The 15,001-nt window shown below is 30.9% G+C and overlaps 3 protein-coding genes across 3 annotated transcripts in view; 2 read left to right on the top strand and 1 right to left on the bottom strand.

Annotated features, from left to right (window-relative positions):
• Positions 1 to 296: 296 nt before the first annotated feature.
• Positions 297 to 3,924, top strand: LOC147808579 (uncharacterized). The gene is made up of 3 exons (XM_087163423.1): positions 297 to 583; positions 720 to 820; positions 895 to 3,924. Exons 1-3 carry the CDS (start codon positions 431 to 433, stop codon positions 3,503 to 3,505), a joined length of 2,865 nt encoding a protein of 954 aa, XP_087019549.1. The 5' UTR covers positions 297 to 430; the 3' UTR covers positions 3,506 to 3,924.
• A 2,989-nt stretch (positions 3,925 to 6,913) lies between these two features.
• LOC147808578 (uncharacterized) lies at positions 6,914 to 13,474 on the top strand. The gene is made up of 2 exons (XM_087163422.1): positions 6,914 to 7,271; positions 12,349 to 13,474. The coding sequence occupies exons 1-2, from the start codon at positions 7,084 to 7,086 to the stop codon at positions 12,938 to 12,940; spliced, it is 780 nt and encodes a 259-aa protein (XP_087019548.1). The 5' UTR covers positions 6,914 to 7,083; the 3' UTR covers positions 12,941 to 13,474.
• LOC147808577 (uncharacterized) overlaps positions 13,415 to 15,001 on the bottom strand; it is a 57,423-nt gene continuing 55,836 nt past the window's right edge. Inside the window, exon 16 of the mRNA XM_087163421.1 lies at positions 13,415 to 13,716. Within this exon, the coding sequence (XP_087019547.1) occupies positions 13,665 to 13,716 (52 nt within the window). The 3' untranslated portion in view covers positions 13,415 to 13,664. The remainder of the gene's footprint in view (positions 13,717 to 15,001) is intronic.

Here is a 15,001-nt window from a genome sequence, read left to right as displayed (position 1 = left end):
AATTCAGTAGTAGATAAGGCATGTTAACTCGAATCTATGGTAATAACCAGAATGAACCACCCGAAAGATCACAATTCAAGACGAATGGGGTATTTGCGGCTAACGGCTCCAGCCACTCAGATAAATATTGATGATGATGATGAATCTATGGTGGGGTACCTTTTCATAGAAGAAGGTTGACATTATCGATAACTACTTTCTCCACATTGGTGACCTTCGGTCGTGATGTGAACCGTGACCTACGAGATGAGAAGGCCTTCCAACTGCGTCATCAACCCCTCGTGACGTCACCATACTTCGATCATTCCCCGCGACATGTGACACTTTCTTCTTCGTTTGTTTTAGTCAGGCGTACTAGTATTTTGATTTGGATATTTGTAATCGAAACTCATTCTTATGCAATTAATTATTACAAAATTTTAAACAAGGTATGCCTCATCCATGTTGTGTACCAGCATGTCGAGGGAATTACAAAAATGGCCCTAAAGTCAGTGTTTTTAGCTTCCCTAAAAATGACGCATTGAGAGAAAAATGGATTCGCGCCATTAAAAGAGAGCATTTCAGTCCTACAAAACACAGCAAGGTAAGCATTATGCTAGTATTTTTCTTTTTTCTTTTTTTTTTCCTTTTCTTTCTCCCATATATTCTCTTGGCATTTGAAATTTTGGAATTTCTTCAAAGATTTAAACATGATTTAACCTATTCTTAATTGTTTTTAGGTGTGTGAAAAACATTTTAGTGAAGAAGACCTCCTTACAACTACATCTGCCTATGATAAGAAAACGGGCCTACTCATAGAAGCCGAACTAAAGATTAAGAAGTAAAATTTATTTTAAAATCAAGTATTTGTGTCTCTGGTTATATATTATATTCTAATTTTCTTTTTACTTATAGATTAAAGCCTAATGCAGTACCATCTCTCCATCCAAATTTACCGAAGCACTTCTCTTCCACAGCTGTTAGTAATCGAGAATCTTCGGATGACCGAAAATTAAGAAAGGAAATGGAAAGTATTCAAGCTGCAACAGCTGAAAATGTAAAACGTCAAGAATTGTATGATGCAACACAAAAATTTTCCTCTTTTTCAGACCTAAAGTCTAAGCTGCCGGATACGAAGAACTCCTGGAATATTATAAAAAGTGAGAGTTACATTCTTTTCATGTTATTAGATGTTCAGCCAGTACCAGAAGTAAATATCTCTTTATATATAGATTCCAATTGTGAAGTAAAAGCTTATGTTAAAAAAACAGAAATAAAAGTTTTAAAAAACTTTAAATTTCCACATCAGCTTGTTGCTATTGATACAATAGATGATATTTTGAATGAATTAAAAAAATTAGCTTTGGATACACCACCAACGGATAAAGATGTAAAAATAATTATAAATACTGTTAAAGAATTTTTAAAATCCCTTTTAAATGTCACAAGTGTATGCAACGATGTAATTTTATTCATTATCGATCAACTTTCTTACATAGGCGATGATAAGCATGCATACAGGTATTCTGCCGAAACTTTAATTTTTGCTTCCTTAATTTATACAATATCCCCTAATGCATATAGATTTGTACGTAAAAGTGGCAATATTATTTTACCACATCCAAACACAATAAGAAACATCTGCTTAAAATCAAATATTAGTCCGCAGTTCGAACAATCCGATGAATACTTTTTAAAGTATATCCAACAAAAGTTTAAATTTTTAAATGAAGACGATAAAACTGTCCTTATAATGCTAGATGAAATACACATAAAAGAATATTTTGATTATAAAAGTGGCAACATTGTAGGAACTTCTTATGATGGTAACTGTACTTCCAGTGCCCAAGTATTTATGTTGAAAAGTGTTCTCTCTTCTTATAAAGATGTAGTGCACGTCTTACCCGTAAAAAAAATAACTGGGGAAATACTCCACGAATTCCTAAATAAAGTAATACTGGGATTAGAAGAGTTAGGATTCTTTGTTATTTCTGTAACAACAGATAATAATTCCATAAACAGAAAAGCTATGTCCCTATTTGTTAATCCTCCTAAACTGCAATTTGTTTATCCTCACCCCATTGACAATAATAGACCTCTTTTTTTCTTAATTGATTTTGTGCACCTGTTAAAATGCATACGCAATAATTGGCTTAACCAAAAAAATCCCGATAAATGTTTTTTTTATCCTATGTTTGGTGAAAAATCAGGTAATGACGTAGGGCACAATTTTTACACTGCATCATTTTCAGCATTAAAAACGCTTTATGATATTGAACTCAATAGCCTTGCAAAATTTGGTTTTAAATTAAGTCTAAAATCTCTTAATCCTTCAAGTTTTGAAAGACAAAATGTTAAGTTAGTTTTGCAGATTTTTAATGAATTTGTCCCTCAAGGATTGCTTGAATTAGGTAAAAACCATAGTATTGTTCATTATGAAAATACTGCCAATTTTATAAAAATTATTAATAACTGGTGGAATATAGTAAATGTAAAAACTCCAACTAAAGGTTTTCACCTAAAAAATGAATTTCAATATCCCCTTTCCTATAAGAACGAAAGAAGCATAAACTTTTTAAACAAATTTTTAGACTGGTTGGATGCCTGGGAATCAATGAAATGTGATACAGGAATGTTTAGTAGAGAAACGCATGCAGCTCTAAAATTAAGTACTGAAGGTATTCTGCAACTTATGGATTATTGTGTCAATGAATTGAATTTTAAATATATTATGCCTGGGAAATTTCAAACCGATGATTTGGAAAGTAGATTTGGTTGTTATCGACAATTAGCTGGATGCCAATACAATATCTCAACTAGGCAGTTATTTGAATGTGAGGCAAAGCTCAGATTAAAGTCCCTTTTGTATTTAAACATCCCCACAAAATCATTTGGTCTTGTCCAAGTCACAGAGTTGCTACACAATGAACATTTTGCAGAAGAGTTTCAAAATGATAAGATATTCTCCTCTTTAAAAATTATGACACCTGATCTATCCTCTGCAAAAACTCAATTGCCTGTTATTGTGTATGTTGCAGGTTATTGTGCCTTTAGTGCTTTAAAAAAAACCAACTGTTTAGATTGTAGAGAAATTCATTTATTTGACAAAGAGCTACCTATATCTAAAGAATACAATTACACTCAAGCTCTTGACAGAGGGAGCCTCTTACTTCCAAAAAAACATGTGGTAAATGCGGTTCTGTTAAATTATATTATTGTAAAGAAGTTATGTTTTGAATATGAGGCCGAATTTAACAAACAAATTAATCAGCGAAATGTTGTTACAAATTTAACTAAAAATTATCTTGTAGAAAAGGATTTGCTTGGAAATGAGGAATTTTGCCCCTCTGGACATTATATGGAAAAATTTTTGGATATGGTTGTTTGGTCTTCCACTAATGTATTTTTAAACAACTACACGAAAACAAAAAATGATGCTTTACTGAAGGAGAAAAAAAACGCAGCTTTATTAGCTGAAGTAAAGAGAAATAAGAGAAAAATTGAAACATTAAGCAAGAATAAATAATACTAAGCATTAGTTAATCCTCAGACATAATAAACACTAAATTTTCAATAAGCAACTTTGTGCATGTCAATTTTTAGTTAAAACATTATTATACATAATTTTTGAGTTGTTAGGTTTTTATTTTTATTATCCAGAAGAAAATTATTTTATATCATTAAATATATTTTTATTAGTTTTTTTTATTTTTACTTTAATTTATTAAATAAAAAATAAACTAAAATAAATTAAACACTTCTACAAAACGTTAAACTCTCTACAAAATTAAAATAATTAAATAATGAAACAAAATAATTATTTTGTAATGTTTGATCACTGTTTCTCTGCAATATCAAATTTGTTATAAATACACTTCAGTAATATTGTTATGTTAAAATCCATATTATATTTCAACAATTGTATTAAAATTTTAATCACTCTTAGTTTAAAACTTGGAATTTTTTCTAATTGTACTTCAATAATTGTATTATTGAAAATCTTTTATATTTTTCTAAGCATTTAATGCAATTTTTAACACTCATTGTCTAATGATTTTTATAATGATTTACAATATATTTCAATGTTTATTTTTAAGTAGGTAAGAAATGGAATCTAATTTTTTTTTCATTTGTTGTGATAGAAATAATGTCAAAATAAGCATTAAAAGTTTGTTGTTACTTTTTTGTGTAATAAAGTATTCCTTTTTTGTGATTTACCATGTTTATTTTTCTATTAGTATTCGATAGGAAATTTTTATTCTGTTCACAAATAAAATATTCAAAAATGGTATCTAAGCTCCAAAAATCACTCTTAGTTTAAAACTTGGAATTTTTTCTAATTCTACTTCAATAATTGTATCATTGAAATTCTTTTATATCTTTCTAAGCATTTATTGCAATTTTTAACACTCATTGTCTAATGATTTTTATAATGATATACAATATATTTCAATGTTTATTTTTAAGTAGGTAAGAAATGGAATCTAATTTTTTTTTCATTTGTTGTGATAGAAATAATGTCAAAATAAGCATTAAAAGTTTGTTGTTACTTTTTTGTGTAATAAAGTATTCCTTTTTTGTGATTTACCATGTTTATTTTTCTATTAGTATTCGATAGGAAATTTTTATTCTGTTCACAAATAAAATATTCAAAAATGGTATCTAAGCTCCAAAAATCACTCTTAGTTTAAAACTTGGAATTTTTTCTAATTCTACTTCAATAATTGTATCATTGAAATTCTTTTATATCTTTCTAAGCATTTATTGCAATTTTTAACACTCATTGTCTAATGATTTTTATAATGATATACAATATATTTCAATGTTTATTTTTAAGTAGGTAAGAAATGGAATCTAATTTTTTTTTCATTTGTTGTGATAGAAATAATGTCAAAATAAGCATTAAAAGTTTGTTGTTACTTTTTTGTGTAATAAAGTATTCCTTTTTTGTGATTTACCATGTTTCTTTTTTTATTTAGTATTTGATATGAAATTTTTATTCTGTTCACAAATAAAATATTCAAAAATGATATCTAAGCTCCAAAAATCACTTTTTTCTTAAGGACTGTGATTCATATATTTGTACGGATAACATATTTTTTGATTATCACGAATTTTTTAGTTTTCAAATTTTTCTTTTAACAGTTTTATTAATTAAATTTAAAGAGAAAGAAAAAAAGGTTTCAGTCCTTGTTCCCAACTATTTTTGCGGCATTTTAATGAGTGTCTAATATTATATGAAGAGACAAAGTAGAAATAATTATATTAGGAAATCTTTCCCCATGTTAAAAGCTCGCAACAAGCGCAGAGGAATGATCGAAGTACAGTGACGTCACGAAAGAGTTGTAAGGCCTTCTCATTCTCGAAGGTCACGTGTGAACACGCATACTTTGATAGAAACGCCTACCTCGATAGATATTCCACATTGCTACATTAGCCAATTCCACGCACTGGTGCTACTCAGTCTCGTATCAATCTCACACAATGTTAGTTTGCATACATTCGACTGCTAATGGCAACACAGGGAGCAACCACGACCGTGAACATAATACAACACTTACAATCAGCAAAAAAGTACGGTGATCTTAATACAATTCACCCGGCATCTCACAAAAAACAGTAATCAATCAACTAGTGGTATCCGTTCATTGAACTCTATAACAGATATAATTCTGGTGGGGGAGTAATGTAGTGTATCTACCATTACAAAAATATAGTCCTAACTCACTAGTGTATAAAACATGGAACTCTTATGTATCACTGTTGTAGCACAAAACACAAATAAATCAGTTTAAATAATAGTTCACGAAGATATATTTACAGTTTCAATTGTTTGTAAACGCGGCATAAACACACGTCATCAACACTCCAAATTAAATGGTCAATAAATTATAAGTGAATATCAATAGCGATTCAACTTACACATGAGAGCAGCGCGCTTTCACGTCGATATGGATCCAATTTCTTTCACGATTTCAGCTTCATAAACCACTTTCGCAAAATCAATTTCAATCCGAGATCAAAAACAATGAATCTGCAGCTATCAATTCCAACTCGAGATCAAGAGATAACTGCAATAAAGTTGGATTTCATACGATAGTGTGAATTTTAGATATGTGGTGGTGAAAAAACTATTTAAAATGAAAAATACTAAACAAAAAATAACTTGAATTTTTCCACCCTCTAGAAAATAATTTTTTTACCAAACCGGAACAAGTTGGCTTCTTTGTGTAGGATATACTAAACAAATGTATACTGGGCTGTTTTACCCTACACTTATGCTTTTTTTAAAGCTAAATGACACTCCCAAGTATTCAATAATGTTCGATATACCTTAAAATAACTACAAAGGTAGATCGCCTGTTGGAAAAATACAAATTTTTGTCGAAATATTTTTTCTTATTGAAAATACAAAATAATTCAACTACTTATAACTAATTGGATTTTTTTATGGTCTTAAACCTTCGTAACCTGTAAATAATGTCATTAAATCTATTTAATGCATGTAATTCAATTAAAGAAAAACTAAAGATAGCAGACACGAAACGATTGAAACTTGCTTCCATCTGACAATAATCGAAAATTGTGAAATTTCGACCGACAATAAATTCTGCTTATAGCGATAAGGGAACTATTGACGCGAAACTCCAGCAGACATTTCACATTGATAAACATGGAAGGAAGTTAAAACGTGAGGAAACAATATAAGAATTGCACACTGTTCATACAGATTACTAGAATTTTCCTAGATAATTAAAAAGGTAATTACTTTTTCGGAATGCGTGCTTTTCTTCTACTTTTTCGTGCTGTCTGGAACTTTTCTTATTACCATACCACTTGTTAAGCCACACATCACGATACAGAAATATGTAATTTAAAATTTGTTTGCACAGACACCGATGCATTCTAACTTTAGAAATGCTTCACGTAATTAGTATCCAATCAATACTCGTGATTTAGGTTGCAAAAAATCTTACTCCGTTTCATATAAGAAAACCCACATATTTAAAAGTTGCAATTACTATAAAGAAATTCGTTTGTAATATGTATGCACGATTTTGAAATATTTCACGAATATTTTTAATATTCTATTTCGATTTTGAAATGAAATTGTTTCATGTCTTATTATTCACAATTTTAAGTTTACATTTTACTAATGCTAAACGTAAAAGTAGAAAGCTAATTGATATGACTTATGTATATGATGAAACTACGTTACGTTATCCAATATACAGTAAATTCAAAATTGAAAAATTAGTTAAAGGCCCCAACAAAGAGTTGGTAACAAAATGGTAAGTATTGTCTTCAACTCTCTTACGAACTTTTCATAAACGACTTCATTTTCCCCCATTTCAAATTCTAAAATTTAGATAATTCCCAAATAATTTTTTAATTTTTAAAATACATGTTACAAAATGTGTTTTGTTGCTCTTTTTAATGATATTTTATGTTATAATTGCTCATATTTTTTTTCTCGAGACTGTGCATTTTTCTAACCGTTAACACTTTTTAAATATTTATAACAAAGTAACAATAAAGTAAGTGAAATGGTTTTTATCTCCTTTAGAAGAAAGTAAATTTAAAAATAGTACTTATAATTGTTAAATAAAAGTAATTTTAATAATTATTGTCCCCCTAACTTTTATTTAAGTACAACAACAAGTATTTTATGTGACATAATCAGTGGTCGGAAGTAGCACACTAAAATTAGTGAAACTACTGTAGTCGCTAATTTTATATTCGTTTGTTGTGTAGGGTGACAAAAAAATTCAGTTTGTAGAAATTCTTGAAATCTACTTTTTTGTGTACAGGAATCTAACGCAACTAATTTATACAATTTGATGGGATTATAGAATTATAGAATTTATAGAATTATAGATTTATAGAATTATAGAATTTATAGAATTCTACTATAAATTCTAGAATTCTACTATAATTTATAGAATTTATAGAATTCTATTCTTGAAATCTACTTTTTTGTGTGCAGGAATCTAACGCAACTAATTTATACAATTTGATGGGATTATAGAATTATAGAATTTATAGAATTATAGATTTATAGAGTTATAGATTTATAGAATTATAGAATTTATAGAATTATATAGATATTCGCCCGGTTCTGTTAGTGGACGCAATTTAAAATGTCCTGTGACTGCGAGTTAATAAGAATTGTGTATTCAAAGAGTCGCATAACTAATAATTAAGCTAGCGATAACGAATAATTAATTATTTATCACTTTGGTCACACTTTCGCACACATGCGAATATATGCTTGCGAAACGCAGATGTCATTTTAAAGGTAGGAAACATATTTTCGATGTCCTTAATTTCTTAGAGGAAATAAAAGAGCATTTAGAACTTAACCCTTTGACGGTTATGAACGAGCTCATCTCGCAATGGAATCGTGCCTCATAATGCGCGCGAACGAGTTCCTCTCGGGAACAAGATTTTGACAGTAATGGTTAGTGACGAGCACTACTCGCATTGTGAAATTTTCCCCCAATGCGCGCTGACGAGCTGAGCTCGTTCACCATTATTATTCTGCATTGACTATGATAAAAACGAAAAGTTCGTAAAAACTGTTACTTATGTTCTACGAATACTTTAAGAAATTTTTAAAACGCTTGAGGCGAGCTATCAACCGCATCCAGAGATGCCAACTTGCTCCGCTTTGTAAAATAGTATTTCCTAGTGATGGCAAAAGTCAAGTTACTTTCAGTTTAGTATTTTTCCTTTCAGTAATTTTTTCACCACTAAATATCAAAAACTATAAGTATCATATAAAATGCATGTTAAATACATGCACTGGCTACTCTATTAAAAAGTAGGCGTAACTGTCCTTCTCCAACGAAATTTACTACATAATTTGCTACCACTTTATTATAACAATTCCAGAAAGCGGAGCAGTTGACATTTAGCCAGAATAGAGTGACATTTTCGGTAGCACGGCGGTGGAAAACAGCTGCCACTTTCGACTACTGTTTGCTCGTAATACTGCGCGAATTAATGAAACGAAAACTGCTCATTTCACTGACCGTCAAAGGGTTAACAAAATTGCTAATATTTGATAATATCCTAACATTTCTCAAATCAATAATTCGCTGCCGAGAAATCATAAAATGTTGAAGGGATACTGAACAAATTGAAATAATAATATCTCAGAATACAAACTGGCTCGTGTGAACAAGAATAAATATTTTATCATAATTCCTTATTTTTAATGCAAGACAATTTTTCATTCGAAACCATTTTGAACATGGCAGTAAATTGTTTTCTCCAAGCAAAGTTCACCTCCCTTAAGTAATGAAGTAGTTGCTATTTCGAAAGTAGTTTGAAGTAGTTGAACTACATTTGAAGAAAAAAAAAGTAGTTGTAGCTGTAGTTAACTGCATATGTAATAAAATAGTTGTAGTAAACTACAAAAATATTGTAGTTTTTCCGACCGCTGTACATAACAATACTAACTGTGTATAAGTTCTTTGCACAAGGTAAAACAAATTAACTTAAGCATACACTATCTACCAATAAGTATTTGGACACGTGTGATTGAAAACAAACTTTATTCATAGTCAATAGTTGGTGAACAATCCGGGGTATACTTTCCACAAGTCCTTGTGTGACGGCTTGTGGTATTTTCTTCCACTCGGCTAGGAGAAGACATGTAAGTTCCTTCACCGATTTTGGGCGGGTAGTATACCCCTTAGTTCGGCGATCCAACTCGTCCCAGAGGTTCTCGATAGGGTTCAGGTCTGCGCTCTGAACCGGCCAGTTAATTCGATCAACCTCATTAGCACCATGCCAAGCCTTGGTGACCCTCGCAACATGACAGTTGGCATTGTCGTCACGGAAGTAACAGGGGTCCACCCCGTTAAACTGCCACAACGTAGGAAGCACATTTTCTTCCAAAATAGTGCAGTAGGAATCGGCGTTGAGTTTACCATGAATGGAGACCAAGAGTCCCAATTCATATTAGGAGGGCGTGACGTATCTCAGGACCGCAGATAGAGTCATTTGCATATTGGTAGGTAGTGTAAATCAAAACTATATAAGAAATGAAATAACTTAAAATTTCATTTTTTTTAAGAATTATTTGTTGCCTTATCATGTAGATTTACATTATAAGTTTAGGAAAAGAACTCTAACGTACCAAAAAGAGGATTGACTAAGCTCAGTTTCAAAAGATACAGTATACAAATTTAACGAAACAAATTTTCAATGAATAAAATGCGTCGAAAACTATTCACAAATCTCAATTAGTTACATAATGCCGGACAGATAATTTATCATAGGTTAGCATGAAAAAAAAGTCCTATTTCTGTCTAAAATGGTTCTTATTTTTATTTATTTAGTTCTAAAATTTCAAATATTGCAATAGGGTCTATACTTAGGAATTAGAAAAATTCTCGTTAAATTGAGGTGATTGCTCAATGCTAGTTCATGATTAGTATAATAACTGCATATTGCTTTCAGATTTTTTTTTTACTGAGAATTAGAAATATATGTTTATCTAACGTTGATTGTTTAACTTTAAAAAACTTTCTTTCTCTTCTTTTTGTCGTAATACAATGCTCCAAATGTTTAATCATCTCTATTTTCTTCAGTTTAAAAGAGTTGTTCAAAATTTTGAAATGATTTTACAGCATTAGAACTAGGCGGTATTTTAAATAAAGTTTCTTAGTCTGAGTCACTGCCTTCCTTTTCATTTCTTTGTTTTCAAAATTGTTTTCAGTATTTTTCATGCTATTTTTCTCGTTAATTCCTACCGGAAATGAAAAATGTGACTGAAAATTGCAATTATGAAAACCTTTTACCTCGCCATTAAAAATAGAGGAAAAAAAGCTTTACCATTTTTTCTGCCCCCTTCCTCCGGGAAGTTATACATTTCATTAAATGAGGGTGTGCATTTCGTCAAGGCTTTATGAGAGCCATCCTGGCCAAGTAGTGACCCACCAAATATTCTGTTTAGTATGGAAGTGACGATTTAAATCTCGTCCAAATTTCGTAATTGCCTTCTCTAATTTGCTCTATCTGTTCTTCTACATAACAAAGGGTTATAAACATTTATTGAACAAGCAAGCCTGCTAATGTTTGTATCACTAATGTAATATTTATGTTTCATATTAAATTAACAAGAATTTTTATAAATGTGAAGTCATAACTTAAAAAGCGTTATTTCTCTATAAAATACTCTGTATTTTCATAGAGAAAAGTTCATCACTTGCGTGCAAAACTTTGGTAGTCCTGTTAACTTCTTTGAGATGGTTGAGTCACCTATGCATTCTTAGGGTGGCGACATTAAAGATGAAAATGATGTAACTAATAACACGTTTTTTTGGGTAGAATAATAGTAGTTTGACTTATTTAGTTCACCGAATCCAATACGAAAATTATATTGTTAGACTATTGCATTCATTAGATATATTAAAATAGAAGTGAAAGAAAAATAAGAATGATAAGCCCACATGTAATCTAACAATTTTTATTTTTTCCCATCAGAAGTCTATTCGAATGCTCGACCGTCCCGAAGAGGTTAAGCAACTAATCAGATAATAAAAGGGAATTTGTGTGATTTTTCAAGTTCTGCAGGGAGGCTAATTGTTCCGTTTTCTGTATAAGGTTTTATTACGAAATAGAGATTTACAAACCAAACTCTCCGAATAATGGTGAATGTCACCCTCTCTTTAAGAGGCTCATTAAAAGATAATTACAAAAAAAGTCTAATTTTATTAGAATTTATAGTTTCCGGCGGAGAAAAAAAAATACTAAATTTTTAAACCACTAGAGAACAAGATTGTTGACAAAGCGGAACAAGTTCGCATCTCTGTCTTGGTACTTGAAAGGTGTTCAATATACGAGGATGATCAACTTAACAAATATGCATCTATAATGCCGTGGTGGGTCAGTGGATAGAGCTCTCGCCTCAAAATGAAGTCACCCCATGTTTGAACACTAACGACGGCTGGTCGATAAGAATTCTGAACCCGGTTTGCAACGACCACAGTGCTAGCTTAAAATATTCTCAGTGGTAGAGGCATAATATGTTGGTATTATCTTTCCATCAAGCTAAACATGGGAGGTTTCCGTGGTTTCCCTGACCATGTAAGGAAAGTGCGGATTAATTCCATCAAAAAAACTTTCACGCATTCAAATTTCTTCCAATATTTGATCCAGGAGTTTCCGTGTCTTCTGGATTGGGTTCAAAATCACAAGTCTTCGGAAATGAATTGAAATTGAAATGAATTGAATTGAAATGAAATGAATTGTTGAAATATTGGTAGTTGTAAGCTCAAATCTGGATCGGCTATTTAACGACGGTTATAGAAAAGTGTCTTTGTCTTTCATATAATTTTATTTTTTATTTTATTTTAGGGGTCAATATGAAGATTTCTACACCTCTACGCACACTGGTACGCACATGGATGCTCCGGCACATGTTGTCAAAGGAGGGATTACCGTTGATGAGATACCAGCCCAGTCCTTCTTCGGGAAAGCAGCTGTCATAGACATAACTCGAAAAGCATCACTTTGTCCGGATGCTGTAGCTAACGTTGAGGATGTCAGGAACTGGGAACGCACTACACAAAGGAGTTTGAATGGAACTATAGTTTTATTGAACTCTGGTTGGGGGCAGAAGTGGAACGACCGTGATGCTTTTTTCGGCACCCCAAGCGATGACCCCACAAAACTGCACTTTCCAGGATTCTCAGAAGAAGCTTGTAAGTGGTTAGCAGAGAATAGAAGTGTCATGGGAGTAGGCGCTGACACCGCGTCCATTGATCCAGGTACAAGCACACATTTTCCATGCCACGGTTATATTCTAGGGCGTAGGTCTTTTATTTTAGAAAATGTAGCCAACGTTGGTGAAATTCCAATTGCAGGTGCAATGCTTTATGTATTTCCTATGAAAATTGGTAAAGGTAGTGGAGCACCAACTCGAATAGTAGCATCAGTGCGAATTTAAAAATTGATAAACACGAGCACTTTCAATCAGGATAACTAAAAGTTTTTCAAAAACCTATGAAACGAAATCTTGTAGCACAATTAAAAAATATTTTTTTTTGATGAAACTAAATTAGTTTTCTAATATTTGTCAAAAAAAGAAATAAATTAAATTTGTTTTCAATTAAAATTGTATCGTTCTCAATACATTTATAAACAACGCTTGAACCAAATAGTGTAATTGTATTAAATAATAAAATATGTAACAGTTTCTGTATTAATGAAACTAAGTAGTTTTGGAATATTTGTCGAAAACGAAGTCAAAAGTGTGAGGCAAATTAGAAGTTGTAAACAGATTTTTAAATGTGAAAAAAAAAAGTTTCTTCAGAAATCTAAGGAATCAAATCTGATGAGGAGGGAATCAAAAACATCAAATAATTCCAGAGTAAACAGAAAAAGGCTGTAAGGCAATTATAAAAAAACAGAAATCGAATTGTTTTTTGTAAATTTTATTCTGCTTTCCTTTCCAGTTTTTATTAAATTTCTATAAAATTTTGTTTCCATCTTTGTCTTTGCTGTTCTGTTTACTTCATTTTTGACAAGGATTTTGATTTTAAAATGTATATTGAGGACAGTGATAATGAAATATATACATTCCAAGAGCATCTGAATAGTAACAAAAATTAACTCTTTTCTATGATCAACATATGAATTTCTTGAATATTTTTAGTTGTCACGCATAAATCTCATATGAGATTTACTTTTTCGGGATCTTGAGTGAACACCTTACTTTTCATTCTGAAATTAAAAGAAGGCAAAATTAAAACACTTTTCAATGAAAAAATTTTCTAAACTTTGTTTTGATGCACATTTCAATGCGGGTTTATTGAGGCATTTGCTTATTTTTATTTATTTAATAATATAATTTTTATACAGCAATTAATAATTTATAACAATGATTTATTTTTTACAGCATAGTTAAAGTCGAATTTTCCAGATTAATAAAAAAAATGCAATAAAATGTAATCATAATAAAATAAATAATTCACAAATAAGTGCCCGTGTTTTAAATATTTATATTCCCAAACCCTTAACACTTATAACTATTAGTGATGAACAACAAAATAGAAAAAAAGGTCTTGTTTCAAATGAACAAATGTTTGATTATATGCCAACAAAAGAGGCTCTTTTGTTTGCGTTTATAAATTCATGCAGCGTTTTTGACATAAGTGATTCCCTAACAGTGTCTATAAATTTAAAAAGAAATAACTTTATAAATAAATAGTAAAAGAAATAACCCCTAAAAAGAAATAACTTTTAGCAAGGTTTGAAATGTCATGAGTTTAATACAGAATCAGTTATAATCCATGAGTCCGAAAAAGTGTACATAAGCTATTGAGAAAAAGAAGACAGTACAATATATATATATATATATATATATATATATATATATATATATATATATATATATATGTGACATTAGGTCACAGCCTAATTTTCTAAATATCCTGTTTTTTTTAATCAAAATACTAATTCTTTTGACTTAATTTATAATTTTGTAATACATTTTTTTATTTCATCATCTTTCTTTAGCCCCTTAAGCGGTAGCGCAATTTGGACAGTCTCCCCCTAAAATTCCTTACCAGCTCCTTGCAGAGCCCCTTTCTTTCTAGAACATTCCACCCTTTTTCGTTTCTGAGAATTCGCACTGGTTGTCGGCATCTTTCATCTCCGCGTGTATGTTGTGTTTCTCAACCGTAACTGTTAACGTATAATCAATTTTTCGTCTCAACTCCTAATTTTTAGATAATTTAACTTTAACTTGCACAACATGTACTACAACTTCAACCATTAAGTTTTTGTCTCTTATAAAAAGAGCGCGCGAAAGATGACGATTGCATTCGAAATTCGAGAGTATCATACTCCACGTCGCGCTGTTGCGTGTTTTATTTTTTTGATATCCTGTCCTCGTTAGGAGGTGAGGATGGCGTCTCCTTCGCCATTTTTTTGTGTAGTTTCTCATTTATGAGATGAACCTTTTCTTCGGCCATATAAAAATTCCACTGACTGCCTTTTTGCTAAT

Source organism: Parasteatoda tepidariorum, chromosome 5, assembly GCF_982258835.1.
Source record: "Parasteatoda tepidariorum strain Cologne lab strain chromosome 5, Ptep-v5.0, whole genome shotgun sequence".
NCBI lineage: Eukaryota > Metazoa > Arthropoda > Arachnida > Araneae > Theridiidae > Parasteatoda > Parasteatoda tepidariorum.
The sequence above is the reverse complement of the archived record's forward strand: the minus strand, read 5'-3'. Positions and strand labels throughout refer to the sequence as shown.

What these genes read in the sequence shown, in the direction of transcription:
- LOC147808578 (XM_087163422.1), top strand. Translation starts at nt 7,084, where the DNA reads ATGAAATTGTTTCATGTCTTATTATTCACAATTTTAAGTTTACATTTT. An exon ending in AAAGAGTTGGTAACAAAATG is followed by an intron (nt 7,272 to 12,348) that starts GTAAGTATTGTC and finishes ATTTTATTTTAG; the next exon opens with GGGTCAATATGAAGATTTCT.
- LOC147808579 (XM_087163423.1), top strand. Translation starts at nt 431, where the DNA reads ATGCCTCATCCATGTTGTGTACCAGCATGTCGAGGGAATTACAAAAAT. An exon ending in GTCCTACAAAACACAGCAAG is followed by an intron (nt 584 to 719) that starts GTAAGCATTATG and finishes AATTGTTTTTAG; the next exon opens with GTGTGTGAAAAACATTTTAG. An exon ending in GCCGAACTAAAGATTAAGAA is followed by an intron (nt 821 to 894) that starts GTAAAATTTATT and finishes TTTTACTTATAG; the next exon opens with ATTAAAGCCTAATGCAGTAC.